The 19,345-nt window shown below is 37.0% G+C and overlaps 4 protein-coding genes across 5 annotated transcripts; 1 reads left to right on the top strand and 3 right to left on the bottom strand.

Moving 5' to 3' along the window:
* On the bottom strand, positions 1 to 1,048 carry LOC134796154 (methylated-DNA--protein-cysteine methyltransferase). The gene is made up of 2 exons (XM_063768126.1): positions 707 to 1,048; positions 1 to 312 (listed from the first exon to the last, which is right to left on the bottom strand). Exons 1-2 carry the CDS (start codon positions 1,016 to 1,018, stop codon positions 73 to 75), a joined length of 552 nt encoding a protein of 183 aa, XP_063624196.1. The 5' UTR covers positions 1,019 to 1,048; the 3' UTR covers positions 1 to 72.
* An 835-nt stretch (positions 1,049 to 1,883) lies between these two features.
* LOC134796583 (prostaglandin reductase 1-like) lies at positions 1,884 to 3,888 on the bottom strand. Its single transcript, XM_063768757.1, has 7 exons — positions 3,686 to 3,888; positions 3,473 to 3,575; positions 2,847 to 3,032; positions 2,639 to 2,757; positions 2,391 to 2,545; positions 2,215 to 2,320; positions 1,884 to 2,131 (listed from the first exon to the last, which is right to left on the bottom strand). Exons 1-7 carry the CDS (start codon positions 3,855 to 3,857, stop codon positions 1,899 to 1,901), a joined length of 1,074 nt encoding a protein of 357 aa, XP_063624827.1. The 5' UTR covers positions 3,858 to 3,888; the 3' UTR covers positions 1,884 to 1,898.
* Positions 3,889 to 6,184: 2,296 nt separating this feature from the next.
* Positions 6,185 to 8,849, bottom strand: LOC134796503 (uncharacterized). The gene is made up of 2 exons (XM_063768692.1): positions 7,512 to 8,849; positions 6,185 to 7,333 (listed from the first exon to the last, which is right to left on the bottom strand). The coding sequence occupies exons 1-2, from the start codon at positions 8,847 to 8,849 to the stop codon at positions 6,185 to 6,187; spliced, it is 2,487 nt and encodes an 828-aa protein (XP_063624762.1).
* A 2,131-nt stretch (positions 8,850 to 10,980) lies between these two features.
* LOC134796178 (protein PFC0760c-like) lies at positions 10,981 to 19,340 on the top strand. Of its 2 annotated transcripts, XM_063768161.1 has the most exons (8): positions 11,069 to 11,087; positions 11,177 to 11,312; positions 11,398 to 11,629; positions 12,074 to 12,277; positions 13,044 to 13,109; positions 13,621 to 13,775; positions 14,187 to 14,301; positions 14,495 to 19,340. In XM_063768161.1, the coding sequence occupies exons 2-8, from the start codon at positions 11,233 to 11,235 to the stop codon at positions 18,875 to 18,877; spliced, it is 5,235 nt and encodes a 1,744-aa protein (XP_063624231.1). In that variant the 5' UTR covers positions 11,069 to 11,087; positions 11,177 to 11,232; the 3' UTR covers positions 18,878 to 19,340. The 2 variants fall into 2 exon arrangements, with proteins under 2 accessions (XP_063624230.1, XP_063624231.1); XM_063768160.1 differs by having other exon boundaries at positions 10,981 to 11,312.
* Positions 19,341 to 19,345: the final 5 nt, after the last annotated feature.

The following is a 19,345-nucleotide window of genomic DNA, read 5'->3' as shown; positions in this document are numbered from 1 at the left end:
AAAAATCAACATGATTTATTTTGTACTTATTTATAATACAAATTTTACATTTAAATTAAATTCTTACCAAATTCATGAATGTTTCTTTTCAAGTTGTAGTAACCATTCCTTCCTGTCTACTCCACTGTTGAAGCCCCCTTTAGATGTAGATCCAACCAGACGATGACAAGGCACCACCACCAGATGTGAGTTGGCTCCACAGGCCGCGCCAATAGCCCTGGCATGACTGCCTGGCCGTCCCATGGCTTTAGCCAGGTCACCATAAGACATTGTTGATGCATATGGAAGCTCCAGTAGCTTGTTCCATACCTCCTGTAATATTTTTAATTCCAATTTGAAACATGCAATTAATGTAAAAGTTATCTTCTTGGTCGTCAATAACTTACAACATATTATATATTGAATGGAACATAACTTAAATATACTCCTAGACTATTAGTTGGTAGTGACCCTGCCTATAAAGCATAAGGGTTGAATCCTTGTATTTATTTGTGTGTTTATTTTAATATTTGTGGCCGAGTTATAGATGTTTTCTTCATATATAAGTATTTCTATAATATATAACCCACAACACAAGCCTTACTGTGGGACTAGGTTGATCTGATTGATCCGTGTGAAAAGGTCCTATAATATCTAATTAATTAACTATATTTATTCATTAAAAAAAATAAAACGTAAAGGCCTGAACAAATGTAAACAAACAAACCTTCTGAAAATCGGAGCCATAAGTTTTTATAGGCACTGAGAACTTCTTTAAATCACCATTCAAATAAGCCTTGAGTTCTTCTTCAAACTGATTCAAAATACCATTCTTTTCCTGCTTGAAACTACATGCCAGTTCATCACTAAGAGTTTTGAAACTTTTTTCGAACACTTTAGAATCCTCGAAAGTGACAACATACAAGTATTCATCATCTGCAGCTGCAATCACTTCACCCACTGGAGATTTAAATGTACACACGTACACAGTTTTGGACGATTTCTTTGAGTACTTATCGAGGAAACTCAAATTAGGCATAGTGTGGTATATTTTCACCACTAAGCACTAATCTTACGAGTACCTATTATTGACACAATTAATGTATTTGATGATTCATAAAAAGCAATATTATTTAATGATAGATTTGATAGAATGGTTTGAACTTAAAACGGTAACACAACATAAACAAAAGACCGGCACACGCAATGCGCGAACTTCCAGTGACAATGACATTGACAGTTGGTACTTGAACGCAGGGCTAGCATGGTTTCAATTCAATTATCGGCATCGGCGATATTAATTTTGTAAGAATTGGGCGCTTTATTTAATAATTTTGTCGTGAACGGTAACATCTAAAAAAATAAGTTTTGAGATTTTTTTCCTGTATTTGTAGTGTATGACGATATTACTGATCAAATTTCCTAGTTTTAGGTCAAAGGGAAATACCCTATAAATTTAGATTCCATTGAGTGTCCAAATATAAGATTTTTGCGGCATAAACGGCCGTATCTTTTTTTACGTTAACTTAGAACTTTAATTTTTTTACAGCTCAAGGGACCATAAACCTGAGGTCTTAATTTCAACTCGATATCTCCACATGTTCCCGAGATATAGTCGCACCAATAAAAGTCTGCAGCGGATTTGATAGCCCACGCAGTGTAAGTGTTATTTAAACGTCATAATTTCATAGAAGTTTGAAATGACACTTGCACTGCGTGGGCTATCAAAATCGCTGCAGACTTTTTACGGTCTAACTCTAAAGGGTCTTGACAAACAGACGGATGGACGGACGTTCAACAGTTTATTACAATTATAAAACAATGTTTGAAATAAAACTAATTATTTTTTAGGTTCGGTTTTTAATCAATTCTTTGTTACACAATATTGATTACTTTACTTTAACAAAACAGAATATAGATTACTTTACTTTAACAACAGCTTTTCCAGTATTTTCTCCTCTCAATATTCCAACCAGCGCTTCAACCATGTTATCAAAACCATTGTAAACTTTCTCTTGGTATTTAATTTTTCCCTCTTGCAGCCAGGTCATATTAGCTTTGATTCCTTCGTCCCAGCGATCAAGCCAACGATTTACTAAAAACCCCTCTACTTTTAGTTCTTTAAACACGATTGATGGTTGTAGTATAGTCACTAAAAAATATATTTTTAACATTAAATCAAACACAAATCTTATACCTACATCTTAATTCGTCATTTTTATTATAGGTACTAACCTTTTGGTAAAGCCGTATCATTATACGACGATATAGAACCACAAACTGCCACGCGTCCGTATTTGTTCATATGACCCATAATTGTCGAGCTAATTTCACCGCCAACCTACAATAAAGTTTTATATTTCAACATTAAGTGTATCATAATCAGTTCAAAGAATAAAAATTAAACATACATTATCGAAGTAGCAATCAATGCGATTTGGTGCTCCTTCCCTCAAAGCAGTTTTGATATTAGCAGTTTTGTAATTGAAAGCGTGATCAAAACCCAACTCTTTCTGCAAATATTCGCATTTTTCGTCTGTACCAGCAAATCCGATCACGCGACATCCTGAGGAAATAAAAAAGGACATAAATAAACTGAACATATGTATGATTGCAATAATAGTGCTTAGATGTTTAAAAAATAGTGCATTTTCCGTACCTAATATTTTTCCAATTTGTCCAACATGGGAACCAACCGCACCAGCTGCTCCAGTAATGGCAATGGTCTCACCTGCTTTTGGGTATAATATTTCTTTAACTCCGAAATATGCTGTATTACTAAAAAACAAAACGTTGTCATATTATGTAGACATTCCAGTCAGTCGTTACAGTAGACTTGTATAATTCGGTTTAAAGTTTGTTCTTACCCTGGCATTCCAATTACTCCTAAGCCAAGCGAAATTGGATGTGGGCTCGTATCAGGCAAAAGTGTGATAGGCATAAATCCAAAGTAGGGTGATGATTTAGGGTTGCAAATGGTATGTGTGCGCCATCCAAATGAACCAGCCACGTATTTGCCCACGGGGTACTGATCATTACGACTCGCAATTATCCTGAAATTATGAAAAGTTATTTATTATTTAAACGAGTATAGATAATCTCAACTGAAGACCTTCTCACTGATTATAACTTGAAGGGGCTTCACTTACCCTGTAACAAATCGCATGCGGTTTTTGATACATTTCGCATTGCATTTCGCATTTCATCGATCCATTTATTTTTTGCATTTGTATAAGGCTTCTAGTGAACTTGCAACAACTAATAAACCAAATTTAGATAGTTGCTGGCTAATTAGAAGCAACGAATTAAATCAAATGCTGCAATGTATTGCAAATCCCTTTAGTCCGCCATTAGTCGGCAATCGGCAATGTATGTATGTAATGGCATGCGGCTTGTTGCAAGGTTTGTGGAGCTCTTAAGTTTCATATAGCTTTTTGAATTGCTATTGACACCCAAAATAAATAAATTTGATAATAAAAATAATACTCCATACTTAGCAATTTGGCCACCTATCATGTCAGTGGGCAATTTGTATCCGATCATATAAGCGCGCATGTAAGGATCGACGCTTAAATATTCTGCTTCCGTTAATATTTCTGTAAAATATTTTAAAATGCATAGTTTTTGGAGTAAACAAGTAACCCATGCTTTAATTAGAACAAAAATAAAATAGTTTTCTTTGTATTAGTGCTCATTTTATATTCACCTCCATCTTTTATTTCTGGAAGTTCTTCTTCAACGATTTTAAAGTCGCTCTTTTTTGGCTCCCCTTGGAAGTATTTTGTTAGCACATACTTGCGTGCATTTATTTTTCCAGCTGCGTTCGAATAAGCGCGTTTTGTGCAGAAGAAGGTAGTAGTGCTCATTTGCTTCAACATCTTCCGTGAATTGTCAGTTATACCTGAAAGATGTTCTGCAATGTACAGTAAATCTTCACAAGTTGTTCGAAAGTCAAGTGTGAAGATTTGGCGCTTGTAGGGGAGATAGATTAGAAAATTTACAATGAATCGTGTCGTTAAGGTGGCGTTTTTTGGTGGGGGTTCTTACTGTATTATCTGTTCTGTTAGTTTATGGCTTATTATTAACCGGGCAACTAAAATATTAAACAGGAACTTTCACTGGGCATATAATAATATAATTTGGCTGTGAATTAATATTTTAGCACCAATAAATTTATATTAGCCTGAAATTTAAGCATCATATTATTAAAAAACTGGCAGCAAAATCAAGCCACCCAAAAAAATTATAGGGAACTTGAATTGATAGGTTGGCGTCTAAAATAATAAGTTGGCAACTAATATTGTAAAGCGATCATAAAATTTGGTTATTTATATATTTGGTACATATACAGAATACCTAAGATACCCATATACATAAGCTTTAAATACTCCATTTTTAAATAATTTAAACATATGCATACCTAGTACTTTAAATTGACAAATTTCCTAATCCACAAAACACCACAAATTTATTTACCAATAATACCCTGCTATATTTGCTATACTTATAGTCGAAATTCCTAGTCATGAAACACCTAATGGCCACTATACCATTAATTAGGTCTTTAAATTTTTAATTTACTAATTTCAATAGTTACCACTGTGTTCTGCCAGAGTCAAAAGATAGGTGCGAGTGGTGCGACGACGAGCGAAGCGAGGAGGAGCGTGTTAGGTTGACCGTGTAGTGACCAATCAAAATATTTTAAAAGAACTTCATCTGTAAATTAATAGATAGCCGTTTTCTTTTTAAAATGTGCTTCATAAATAGTCGCCAATATAATAATTCAGTTGCCAAATAAATATTTAGTACCTGCCTAAAAATAAACAAAAGCTGTAACGGCATTAAAATACAACTCATATTGATATATTTTAAGGCTCCGTTTTTGTTGCCAAACTATTAATTTTAGTACCTATTTCTATTATTTTAAACTACCCAAATTCGATTAATTAGGTGACCGGTTAAATACGTGCCTTAGTTTATTAGTAGGGTGCTAATTTGAAGAGTGTAACTATACTTAAAAGCGTTCAATTTCACCTTTAAATACGGCAACTGTTCATTAACCATTCACTTGTGGCCGACAGTCTACTGGTTTTTGCATCATACTCGTGAAATAATAGGCAAAACCTAATCTGTAGGTTTTAATTAGCAAAACATGACGTATGTGAATCACAATATGAATTAGGCATGTAGGATAGAAAAATAATAAATGATATGGGTAAAGAGGTTCACCACATTCACCCGGGCCAGATATAATCGGATAAATACTTTGGCGAATTCCGGATTCTGCCAGACCTCCGGGGTTGCTCTGCACCTGCGGGTTCATTGCCATCAGGGCTCGGTGGCTCTGACACTTCTTGCAGAGTCTCGGATGGCGACTGCGACAGCGGAGTGGCGAACGGCGAATCTTGGCGTGAGTGAGTCGGTGATGAATTCGGCGTAGTCGGTGGCGAACATGAATGTGGCGGTGACTGTGCTCTTTCGGGGTCGTTATCTACATACTCGTTATCCCCAGGTGACGGTTGGACACAGTCGTCTCTCGTCCATCCTCAGTCCGTACGTATGAATAAGTGGGATTGGTTTCTATTACCTCCACTTCTTCTACTAACGGTTGGTACTTCTATTTTCGATTAAATCGTCGCATAAGGACCTTGTTCGAGCTAGTTAGCCATGTCGGAATTGATTCTCCATTTGGTGATTTTCGCGGATGGCGGAACATCCTCTCATGTGGCGTGCAGTTCGTAGTTGTGCATAGCAGGGAACGTATCGAGTGCAACGCTTGTGGAAGGACATCCTCCCAACATTCTATTGGTAGGTTTCTAGACTTGAGCGCTAGTTGAATAGATTTCCACAGGGTTCCATTCAGTTTCTCGACTTGGCCATTTCCTCGAGGATTGTATGGCGACGTACGACTTGTCGCTACTCCTCTAGAGTTAAAATAGTCCTTCACCTCATCCGACAAGAACGATGTCCCACGATCGGAGTGTACGTAGGCAGGCATGCCAAACATACTAAAAATGCTGTCTAAATGTTTGATAACAGTTTTGGCGCTTATGTCGGAGCATGGAAAGGCAAATGGAAATCGGGAATACTCATCGATCACTGTTAAAATGTATTTGTTACTTGATCTGGACGGTACGGGCCCTTTAAAATCCATGCTCAGTCTTTCAAATGGCGCTACAGCTTTTGTGTCTATTTTTTTTTGTGTCTATTTAAGTCTATTTTGTGGATCTGCTTTAGATAATCTAGGCTTAACTTCTGAGCAGATGCGACATTGGTTCGTCATGTTCCTTATTTCTTCAATGGAATATGCCAAGTTTTTGGAACGAACCCAATGTGGCATTCTTGTTACTCCTGGGTGACAGAGAGCTTCATGGAGAGATTGCAGCTTCGCAGGTGTATCGACGATGGCGCAGACACGGGAGAGGGCATCCGCTACATGGTTCTGTGTGCCGGGTCTGTACACTATTTCATATTTGTATGGAGACAGCTCCAGGCGCCAGCGCTGAATTTTCTCATTTTTGATTTTACTGGTATGTTTCTTGTCGAACATAAAGGAAACAAAACGCTGATCAGTGATGAGCAGAAATAGCTTCCCGATGAGAAAATGCCGCCATTTCTTTAAGGATTCAACGATAGCGTAAGCTTCTTTCTCAATCGCCGAATGGTTCTGTTCGCTTTGATTAAGTGTTCTCGAATAGAATGCTACAGGCCTGCCAGCTTGTGAAAGCGTCGCGGCAATTGAGTGCTCCGATGCATCTGTCTCAACCGTAAATGGAACGTTGTCGTCAATGGCGTGAACACACGATTTTACTATGTAAAGAAGATTAAGATCTCCGAAATCTTTAATCATAGTATTGGTTAGTGGAAATGTCTTTGTTTTTGCTAGCTCGTGTACTTTTTCAGAGAAGTTTGGTATCCACTTGGAGTAGTGAGCGAACATGCCCAGGGCTCTGCGCATACTGGGCAAGTCATGCGGAGGAGGTAAGTTTAAAAGAGGCTCTAATCTGGCACTGTCAGGTTGGATAACATTATTAGCGATCGTATAGCCAAGTATATTAATGAAAGAGTGTTTAAAAATAGATTTGGTTTCATTGAGAGTAAGACCGTACTTTTTAGCAGCTGTCAGAAAGTTTTGCAAATTCGTATCATGCTCTTCAGGTGACTTGCCACATATTGTTATGTCGTCGAGATAGGCAAATGAGCCTGCCAGATTTTCTGTCCGAATAAGCCAATCTATGGTTCTCTGGAAGCTAGAAACTCCATTGGTAACACCAAAAGGGATGCGGCGGAATTCGTAAAGATTTCCGGCAGCTTCGAACGCAGTATAATGTCTCTCCTCTGGCAAAATTGGCACCTGGTGGTATGCACTCTTCAAATCTATAGCGCTGAAGACGGAGTATTTAGCTACTTTTGAAATCAATTATTCAATGCTGGGATGTGGGTAAGCATCTAGTTTCAGTGTATTGATTAATAGTTCTTGAGTAGTCGATTACAAGACGTTTCTTATGGGTAGCAGATTTCGTAATTAGTACCTGCGCTCGCCATGGTGACCTACTTTCTTCGATGATACCTTCCTTTAAAAGGTTCTTTATCTCCTCCTCAATAAAGCGTCGATCGTCGTCACTGTACCGCCGTGACTTGATGGCAATCGGTTTGTATCCAGGCGTTAGGTTTGCAAATAAAGGTACTGCAGGCACGGACGCTACAGCCACATTGCAGACAACTAAAGGTTCTCTCGGACCGCCAAAATCGAATTCGATAGAAGAATGTTGAGCCAATACGTCGAGGCCAATAATGACGTCGGAACATAGATTTTCTACTAGCAGTAGCCGTAAGTGATCATATGAATGCTTACCCAATGTAAGATCGATAGTTATTTCTCCTGCAACTGGTTCACTATGACTTAGAGAGGCCATGGATATTCTCTGTTGGCTGGGCTTACTTGTCAAGGAACATGACTTAGCAAATTTGGAATCCATAAAGCTCTTGGCACTGCCAGTATCTAGCAATACTTCAGCTTTGATACCGTTGATGTACGTAGGTATCGTTGTTTTGCGTAACGATGACGGTGATGCAGCGACGATGCTGGAACTGACATTATTCGTATCAGATATTGCAGCACTGGTTTGATTCTTGCTACGACATACGTTAGCGAAATGTCCCTTCTTATTGCAAAGCTGACAAGAAGCGTCGAAGGCGGGACAGGTCTTGCGTGGATGTACACGTCCTCCGCAGAAGAAACATTTTCGATTGCTCCGCAAGGCTGGCGCGGAAGTGTTTTCGCTTGGACCAGCTGTATTGCGTATGTTTTCAATAGTTGCATTCACAGGGGTCGTGCTGCTGTAATGTAATGTGTTAACTTCTGCCATCTCTAGGGAGCGAGCTCGGTTGTGTGCTTCATCTAATGTTAGGCTGAGGTTCTCAAGAACCCTTTCTCTGATTTTTGTTGAAGAGATTCCTGCTATGAAGGCATCACGGATATTGTCGTCCCGGTTTGTATTGCCATCGACGGCAGTGAAGTCACAGTCTTTAGATAATTGTTTCAGAGCTTGAATATATGTGTCGATTGTCTCTTCACTGTTTTGCTTTCGTGTAGCGAGAGCATGGCGCGCATAAAGGATGTTCTTAGGTTTTACGTAAATCCCGTCTAGTACGCGTATTGCTTGTTCGTAAGTTTGACACTCGCTTATGTAGTTATATACATTCGGAGACAGATGATTGATTAAAATATTTAGCTTGACCTGATCGGAAGAGAGAACTTGCACCGCCAGGAAGTTGTTGAAGGTCTTCTTCCAATGTTCCCATTCTGCGGCCGCGGTGCTTTGCGATGGGTCTCCTTCAAACCGCTCAGGGCGTAAATACTTATCCATTCGTAATTAGTCGTTTTGTTTGCTAATTAAATTGAAATAATAGGCAAAACCTAATCTGTAGGTTTTAATTAGCAAAACATGACGTATGTGAATGACAATATGAATTAGGCATGTAGGATAGAAAAATAATAAATCATATGGGTAAAGAGGTTCACCACAACTCGTAAGTGGTAAGCTGCCATTCTACTAGTATTCGATCCGACTTAGGGCTTCCAATACCGGGATCCCGGGATGCCGAAATACCGGGATCCCGTCTGTTTAAACGCATTTTTCAATACCGGTATTTTTTAATGCAATACCGGGATCCCGGTATTTTCAAAAACAAGGAAAATGTGCCGTTAAAATCAACTAAAATGATCAAATTCGGCTGTATTAAGAAGATTACTTGCCCATTTAATTAAAGTAGATCATTTAATTGAAACAAGATCTGTGCATATGCGTTAGATAAATATTTGGTGATGAATTCAGATGTTCAGGATATTATATTAATATAATTAGTTCTTAAAATTTTATCAAACAATAGAAAGAAATGAACTGTAGTATGGGCGGAGTATGGCACAAGAATTTTTGGTGTCAATTTCGAATATTTATTGGCTGGGATATAGGTTGAACTAAAAATGTGACTGGTGAAGCCAACAAGGCGGTTAAAATGATTGCCAACCTGGAGGATGAAATGATAATTATTGCAGATGGCGATTATTGTTTAATATCCTAAGCCAGGCGTGGCCCACTCCGCGATGTCGTCGCTTTGCAACAGGTAGCTACAAATCATCCGTTCCACACCAATTTTGGTGGCTACCCTTAAGCCGCGCGTGGCGCTGTCGCCACCTAGCGGCCATATCTGTCCTGATCGTAACAGACGCATTTTGTTAGAGAGTGAGTCTTCTGTACCTAGTACTATTATTTATTCGGTGCCTAAGCTAAGAACATACATATCTGGTGTTACAGTGAGCCTTTCTTAAATAAAATTCAAAATTTTTAGGCGATTCATAGTCAATACCGGGATCCCGGGATCCCGGTATTGATGAAGACAGTTTCGGTATTAATACCGGTATTGAAAGAAGTCCGGTATTTGGAAGCCCTAATCCGACTACTCACGGGTTGAACGCCACTTGAAGGGTTGACGTGAATGACCACGAGAAAGTTTAAAAATCACGCAATGGTCGCGTTTATACTTCAGCGTGGGTGGACGTCCACTACAGCTACAGCATTTTGGATTTAGCACATTTTTCCTACACGATAAAGTATTAGACGCAAATGTATGCAATTTTATGCATAAAAAAAAATATAATTACCGAAGGGGACGTCGAACGTCGATGCTTCAAACGAATTCAAACCCATTTTCATATTTGGCTCAAGTAACGTGCAAGATTTTAGGCCAAGCGCGCACTACGATTTTAATTTTTGCGACACAATTTTAGAATCGCGCTGTAATATGATCTGTGTAAGATGTCCCCTAATATTTATTTATTTATTTATATATCGCAGAAAATTCACTGCGCGCACTGCGATAAAAAGTCGACGATTTGTTCATTCTCAACATGGATTTTGTACCAGTCGCTTGTCGTGAAACGTGTCTTCAATATGCGATCGCTGTATGACTTTGAGTATTTATGCACCACAAAGGTGATCTCCTTCTATTTCCATAATTAAATGGTCAACATCTAGCGTCTCATCTTGTGACTCCATTGGAGAAACATGTTGACGCTTGGAGATCGAAATGCCGACTGAGGTCCGGGGTGCGACTTTATTATCGCAGTGCGCGCGGGGCCATACAACTTCGTATGCTGCAATTCACTTTTGCGACAATCGCGTCGCGAGCAGTCGCGGAAAAATGTAACAAATCACAATTTTAAAATCGCTGCGATTTTTTGTCGCATGTGCGCGCACTGCCATAAACACATACGTTACACTTCAGCGACTAAATTATCGCGCGACAAAAAGTCGTGGTGCGCGCTTGGCCATAATGTTAAACAAAAACATGATAGCCCTGTATGTTCTGAAGTCAAAATTTTATTATAAACTGCGATTGTAAAAGGTGGGTTTTTAAATGTGTAGCTTAAATATTCCCATTCGGCTGAAATGATGGGCCCTGTGTTGCCACACCATTTAAATTTTATGAAACAAAAACAAAATGGCTTGCTTTGCTTGTTGTGTTTTCATTGTAATGTGGTTGAATTTGAAGTTTATTTCATAAAATAATTATGTATTGAATTAATGACTATGGGATTACAATCAGTTAGTTATTATATCATTAAATGTACTTTTTAGTAAATATAGTTAAATGAAATGCTTCAGTGTTATGGATGTTTCATGTAAATTTGTAGAAGCTTCAGTGTAAATACAACGTTGAAGAAACTGCACTATTTACGTATTTGCCGTTATGACTTCGGCAGAAGAATTTAATTGCATTTTGTGCAAAGAAACGTTCGATAATAAGGACGAATTACAAATTCATTTCAGGTACTTTCGACTTCATATAAATTAAGATGTATGATGTTAATGTTCATATCTTATTGGATATTTAATCATTCTATGACTTTACCAGGAAACATGGTGATCCTAAGTTTAATGAAAGCATCAAGACCAAAAGCCGTGTTCAGAATGAGGTGCCGTTTGCGAATGAAAAGTCGAACGACGCGTCAGAAATGGTGAACTGCGATGTATGCGACGAAGTGTTCCCTACTATATCTAAAGCCATAACTCACAAGCATAAAGTCCACCCGGAGCACGATGCAAAGTACTTCTGTCCTTGGTGCGGGAAGCTCTTTACGATGAAGGTAAGCCAGTGTGGCAAGTGTGACACATAACCTCACACTAAACAACTTATCTCATTCGAAAGTATTATCTAGTAATGGCAATAAAACGAACGAACGTGTCTGTACTTTGTCCGTGGACTAAAATAGTATGATAAATAGGAGTTAGTAGACAACTAAAGTAACTGATGAATATGTCACTACCTCACTACTCTTCAAAACCAATACTGATACAAATTGATACTGAGGTGAGTTTTATTTTAATGAGGTATGCAGGTATTTATTTATGAGGTATTATTTGTTTGCAAAATATGCTAATTACTAGAACCTTAAAAGATCAGTTGGCAAGTTGGACTTATTATATTGAAGTTTAAAAAAGTTATGGTAGGTAATTAACAAATGTTTTATAATTTATATTAAGAGAGTATTTTTTCTATACAAACCAATTTCTGTATGACTATTTTTCAGCACCTATATAATAAACATTTACATACAAACCATGGTGCTACGGAGGAGGTACCCGGAAGCAAGGATAGTCATTTCCACTGTGATAGCTGTAGTGTATACTTTGTGGTTCCATCTGCTATGGTGTACCACAACAAATTCTTTCATAGACAAGATTCAGATCTACCCATTATTGGACACTCCAAGAAACAGAAGATGGTGAATCAGGTTTGTATTGTTACTTAAGTTTAAAAAACTTTCAACTGCATTTTCACTCCCTTTGGGGTCTAATTCAAATAATATCCTTTCTCAGTAGAGCTTTACATGTGACAAATTTGTAGTTCCTGTTTTTATGAAAAGATGATTGAGACTTTACATTTAAAAGTAATACTTGTACTAAATTCAGCATAACATTCTAATTTGTTGATTGACATGCACTGGTAACCTGCAAATCACATAACAAAAAAAAACACCACTCTGTATTTCAGTAAGTCTGGTTATAGGTACTTTTTGCTTGTCGCAAATCCCTTTATGATTGCTGGTTAACCCCTGGAGGTTCGCATACCACACTCTGAGAACCCTGTTGTAATATAATTCCATTACTACAGCTTAAACCAAAAGTAAGGGCTTGCAAGAGATTATAATCCAAACCCTCTTGTAGAGTAAGAAGAATGCTGGTTGTGATCATACATGCCATAGTTAATTGCAATTTACACCATGGTGAAGTGTCACCTGACAATAGACAGTAACAAATCACTGTACTTTGCTGGTCCGACAAGCAAATATTGTTGCAGAAGCCAAAAAAAGTTTATATTGACCCGTGGTACCATCATTATTGTCAGTGTCAGGTATTAATTGTCCACATGGTTAATAGGTCCCTGATAGGCTGTGGGTTGACGTTGTAGACGCCTACCATTAGATTACGAAATAAAATGTAACAATGTTATAGAAATATTTATTAAAAAAATAAAATGTGTAATTGGATTGGTTTCAGGATCTACTGCCAGTATATTTCTGTTCATTCTGTGGAGAGGAATATATTAACAAAGTTAATTTACATGTAAGTATCGTAAATGCTTCAAGAATTTTGGAGGCACATATACTTTAATATTTATGAAAAATCCTTATAGATATTCTATTGACCTACTTTCATTGCAATTTTAAGTGTCTTGGTCAGTGTACAGCGAAGTACCTACATATTTATTTAGTCCCATGTGAACCAAATGCATAATGGAACAGTTTGAGACATGATTTGCGAGATCTTAAGGGCTGTTATGGAATTATAGTAAATTTTAATGTTTTCCGTACTTTATTGCAGCACCCATATGTGACGTTGTACGGGTAAAGGTACCTTATGGCTGTGTGCATTTACGCTATTACTAATGACGCTCCAATACTGCGGTGCTACATGACGTAAGCGCCGACCGCCATAAGGTACCTTTTCTCGTGGAACGTCACATATCAACAAAACATACCTACTTGTTACGGGATTATTATGTGTCCAGACTCCATCTAGAATGTACATTTATGTGTAGGTATTTATAATGCAACTTTTAATGTCTTGATTGTAGAAACATATGTGTGACGATCACGAGGAAGAGAACCAGCGTCCAACAGATGTATTACGGTGTCCTCTCTGTGAAGCCGTTTTCTATCATTTGGACGCCTATGAGTTACATCTCACCTTTCACTCTTCAGAAGACTTGTACAGTGAAACAAATGAAATGTAAGCCTTATGTTCCTTTAACTTCATTAATACAAACAAACTTTGAATTTGTAGTTTGTAGTATTCCTCTGCTGGCTCTGCCTCATATTAGCGTTTAAATTTTATTCAACTTCTTACCTGAGCAGCATTAGGTTCACTCTGCGACCGAACTAAAGGTCTTTGTGCGTGCGCTTTTTTTTACAAAAGATTGTGTCATCTCATCTCACCTTACCCAGAGGTCCCAGAGGGCTAGGGTTTAACTATTCAGCCTACTTGGGATTAATTAGTACCCACGATTTTTTTTGTCACCAAATAATAACTTATATTGTGTACTACGAGCTAGGGTCGTACTCACCATATACAGTTTCACAATCCTCACCCAACTGCGGAGCTCACTTATTCTAATTTCTAAATCAATTGTATGATTTGCAGGAATGAGAATGAAATAACCGAATTCTCTCTTGAGACTGTCCCACCTGTTATGGAAAGGATTGAAGATTTGAATAGTTTACCTGATGTTGAGACTGATATGAATGCTGTTGGAATTGTAAGTATACATATAGCTATACTATTATTAGAATATCAAAAGTAGACCTAAATAATATGATTATACATTCACTCAGCAACCTGCTGACTAGCAGCAGTCCCTGTTTTGATTAATAAGTCTTAAGTCGAAATCTGTGATAAGTGATAAGATTTTCTTCTTTAATTTACATTAATATACTTTGTTCATATTCTAGGAAAGTTTTCTCCAAATGGCTATGGATGAACCAAAGGACAATGATCAGCTCCCTGTAAAAAGGTCCAAAAAACATAAAAAGCACAAAAAATCCAAGAAATCAGCCATTACTCTTGATGAGTTCTTAAGTATGAACCAGGATGTATTTGGCGAAGATCTAGATTTCCAAGGTATTGAGGAAGTTCCTACAAAGGTAATAACAAAACAACTTAAAGTTAAAAAGCCACAAATTCCAAAATCAGGTCCAAAACATGCGTCATCTGCGGACTTGCAAAAATTACAAAAGTTAGGTATTGCTGTTAAAGTTCCGTCTGGTAACAAGCCATCATTTCCAAAAATTAAATCAATAGACCAAGCTATAAAAGTTAACCCGAAGGTTAAAAATCTCGTGAATCAGCCAAAAACAAAGGCTATTAGTGCATCAAATGATGTTCTATCAAAATTACTTAATCAAAGTAGCAGTCAATTGAAAATAGTTAAGAAGTCTGCACAAGAGAAAGCACCCGATGGCGAAGCAGAATTCAAACTAAAAACAATAAATCAACACCCTGCTGATACTACGGAAGCCCTTGAAGGCATGGAAACTATTAGTCATGAAAAAGAAGAAAAGGGCGATGAATTATGTATTCCTAAAACAAACCCAAACATTAATCAAGAGATCAATGATAAAGATACTATAGACGATAGGAATGATGAAACCGTGAATAAAGAATGCGCAAACGCAAATTTAAATGAAAGCAAGTTACCAAATGTAAGCTGTAACATTTTGGCTGGCCATAATAAGAATGACGCAATTAAAAATATTAGCAAACAAATAACAATCAAACCTATCACTCAATCAGCACCATGTGATGAAGAAAAGAGGTCTAACATTTCCACATCAGAAGTAGATAACACTGATGAACAAAATTGTCCAAGTAATAATCTGCAAAAAACGAATACTTTAGACACATTAAAGAGTTTAAACAGTGGTATTACTATTAAGTCAATCAAAAATGTTAGTGTTCCAGAAACTAATAAAAACAACACAATAGGTAACGAAAAGACTGATGCGATGTACAAAAAAGACAATGCCCCTAATACTGAGAATAATCATGTAAAAAAGTCTGACAACATAAATAAAGAACTATCTATTCAAAAAACATCGCCTGCCCTAGCATTACAAAGTATAAGTAAAAACATAACAATCAAATCTATGTCACCCCTTACAAATTACCCAAAGGATGATGTTTACAGTGACGAATGTGATGATAATGTTTTTAACAATCCTGAAGACGGCACATTAATTGAACGCCAAAGTAACAGTAAAGGCGACAAAGTTAAGGAGCAATCTGTCCCCGTTACGACTCCCCACGTCTTAAAGAATATTAGTAAAAACATATTAATAAAACCAATGTCACCCCTACTGAAACACACAAAAGAAGATGTTCCTAGCGACGAACATAATGAAAGTGATTTTGATAATCTCAAATGCGACACAATAGTTAAAAATCAACGTATCAATAAAAACGACAAAGTTACGGAACAATCTGTTCCTATTACTTCGTCTTCTCACATGTTAAAGAATATTAGCAAAAACATAACAATAAAACCCATGTCACCCATAATAAAACAACCAAAAGAGGATGTCCCTAGCGACGAACACTATGATAGTGATTTTGATAGTCTGGAAGACGATACATCAACGGAAAATAAAAATAAAAGCGTCAAAAGTATAGAACAGTCTAATCACTTGACATCGACTTCCGAAGTCCTAAAGAACATCAGTAAAAATATAACAGTAAAATCCATGTCACCCCTAATAAAACACTCAAAAGATATTCCTAATGACGAACACAATGACAGTGATTTTGATAATCCCGAAGATGATGGACCAATTGAAAATAAAAACAAAAGCGAAAAAAATACAGAACAATCTGTTCTCACATCATCGTCCCACATGTTAAAGAATATTAGTAAATCCTTAACAATAAAGCCCATGTCGCCTATGATGAAACAAACAAAAGAAGACGTTCCTCAAGATGAGGATAATGATAGTAAGTTTGACAATTTCGAAGATGATATACCATTGAAAAGTGAAAATTATCATAGCTCAGCTTTGGATAGACTGAAGAATAAGTCCAATATCAACATAAAAACTGTCCAATCATCACTCATCAACAAAAAAACATTTGGAAACATAAATGAAAATATAACTGGCGATGAAACGCACAAGACGACTAACATTCAGTCCAGTAACAATATTTTAAAGAATTTAAAAAATATAACGGCGAAACCAGTACTTACTAATAAAACCGTTAGTCAACTAGGAACAGTGAAATCAAATAACACAACTGATGTTATAAAGCAAGGTAATGTTATTACACAGTCTTTGCACACAAAAGAAATGAACCAAGATATTGAAATTTACAATATTGATGACTCGGATGATGAATACGAACAACAACAAACAAACAAAGTAGAACCTACCCAAATCAAAAAAGAACCTATTAAAGCTAACATTAACTCACCTGCCGTTTTAAATGCTATCAAAAATATGAGTAAACATATTACTCTTAAGTCTTCAAACAATCAAGTATCGCCAAAAGTAGTTGTCAAAAAGGAAGAAACCTTTTCAGAGCAGTTTTCAGATGAATATGAAATGCATGATGATGGGGAGTTTAGTTCTAATGATGATTTTGAACAGATATTGGATACATCACATAAACCAACATTTATCAACAAAGGTACCAAAAATAAAAACGATAATTTTAACAATGTTCTTAAACAGTTGGGTCAACAAGTTACAGTTAAATCAAAAAATGCATTCAATCAATCAAATATAAAAACTGTTCACCCTACACAAGATTTCAACCGAGACAATGTTGCGAATAATGACGATAGTGCTGATAGTGACGAGGAGCCGTACACTGGTAAAGTAAAAATAACAGAAGTAACTGAAGATGACGATAACATCGACCACGAAAATGACTCTAATAACGCGGGGATTGTGACTCAGTCTCCGGAAGATAGTGGCGACGAGCAATTTACAAAAGGAATGTACGATATGGATGATTATAGTAATCAAAATGTAAAAGTTAGGTTAAATGAAAATGTTAAACCTAATAGCCAAGGCTTGTTAAAAAATATTAGTAAAAATATAACAATTAAGTCAATAAGTGAAAAAACCGGTGATTCTAGTGAAAATGTATCTAAAGCTAATCAAAGTAGTTTGTGTAAAGAATTAGTAATGAAGCCTGTTACACAAAACAGGCCTGACATTACAAATGATATCGAGAAGGCCAGTACTACTAATATGAATAATAATAAACGAAACGCCGGGCCTGGCACTTCAAGTCCAAATTGTTCAACTGCGCAGCAGAAACTTACAAAATCTGGCGCAGTAAATACTGTTAACAAAGAAGTTAAAGTCAAAACCTTTCAGTCTGAAACAGTGATAGAAGAAATCACAACAACCGTTACGAAAACCATACGCAGAGTAAACCAAACTACAGTAAATCAGCAGGTTTTTAATGCCAGTAAAATGTCGCCTGCTCCTAGAATGGTAAAACCGCAGACGGGCCCTAGAATGCCAAATATTTATTCGTCTAACAATCTAAAAGGGCTTACAGTAAGGCAGCCTAATCCTAGGACTGTACAGCCTAATCCTAGGACCGTCCGGCCTAAAATAAGGCAACCGGCTCCTGTTCGCCCTCCCTCTAGTACGGTTGTGAGACCATCCGTTTCAAATCAGTTAGTACCTATGCGACCCGGTGTTACGCCAATAAGGCCTATGAATGCTCCAAGAATGCCAGTAAAAAACATGCCACATCAACCGAGACCCGTCGGGCGACCATTAAAAATTTCGCCTAAAGTTGTAAATCAGACTTTGAAAAGGCCTGGGAATGAAGAATCGCCAGGACATTTTAGTTGTTTTAAGAAACCAAAAGAATCTCTCATTCCTGGCAATGAGACTGCAGAAACCAGTTCCAACTTCCATTACGCATCCAGTTCACAAACGAGTAAATTCTGTAGTACCAGTCAAACAATGAAAGGGAACTCTGTCGTAACTTCTACACAAATGAAAGCTCAGTCAGTAACTCAACAGCAAAAAGGTAACTCTGTCGTAACTTCTACACAAATGAAAGCTCAGTCAGTAACTCAACAGCAACAAATAAATAGACTCGGTAACATTTCTGGGCTAAAAGTAGCTAAGACCTGTCAAGTAAGCCGGATGGAGACAACCGAAATGAGCCCTTCAAAACGAACTGCACTGGAGGCTATAGAAAAATTGCAAAAGCAAGGTCTGTTAATAAAGAAGCCCCGAGTTGAAGAAGATCCCGATCCACCAAACGCTGATGGCGAGGAGCATGAACAGTATGATGACTATGATTATGATGAATGATTTCATAAATTTGTTATTGTATAAATAATGTAAATAAGTTAAAATTGACAGTGATAAAACTATTAAAAAGAGTTGTGGTTCTGATAGTAAACACAATATGAAACTAGCGATGGAGACAATGAATGCAGTGTCATGTATGTATAAGTGTAAATGTCGAATGTGAAGATTTGTAAATAATAGAGTTGTACCTTTATATTTAAGACTCCAATGTTGGGGTGTCCACTACTATGGTTTGATTATCTTAGGTGTAATTTATCTTTATTTTGAATGGAAGCAAAGTTTAATTTCTGGTATAATTTATAAATAATATACTTTTACGTTATGACAGGGATTTAATTGTCGAATTGTTTATAATAAATGGAAATATTGGCTTAGGTAAAAATTACCTATATTCTCTGAAACGCATAAAAAATTGAAGCAATGTTGAATTGTTTTGTTACATTAATAAATTTATGGATGCTCATTTCG

Source organism: Cydia splendana, chromosome 13 (genome assembly GCF_910591565.1).
Source record: "Cydia splendana chromosome 13, ilCydSple1.2, whole genome shotgun sequence".
NCBI lineage: Eukaryota > Metazoa > Arthropoda > Insecta > Lepidoptera > Tortricidae > Cydia > Cydia splendana.
Note: the sequence above shows the minus strand (reverse complement) of the source record. Positions and strands in the feature narration are given on the sequence as shown.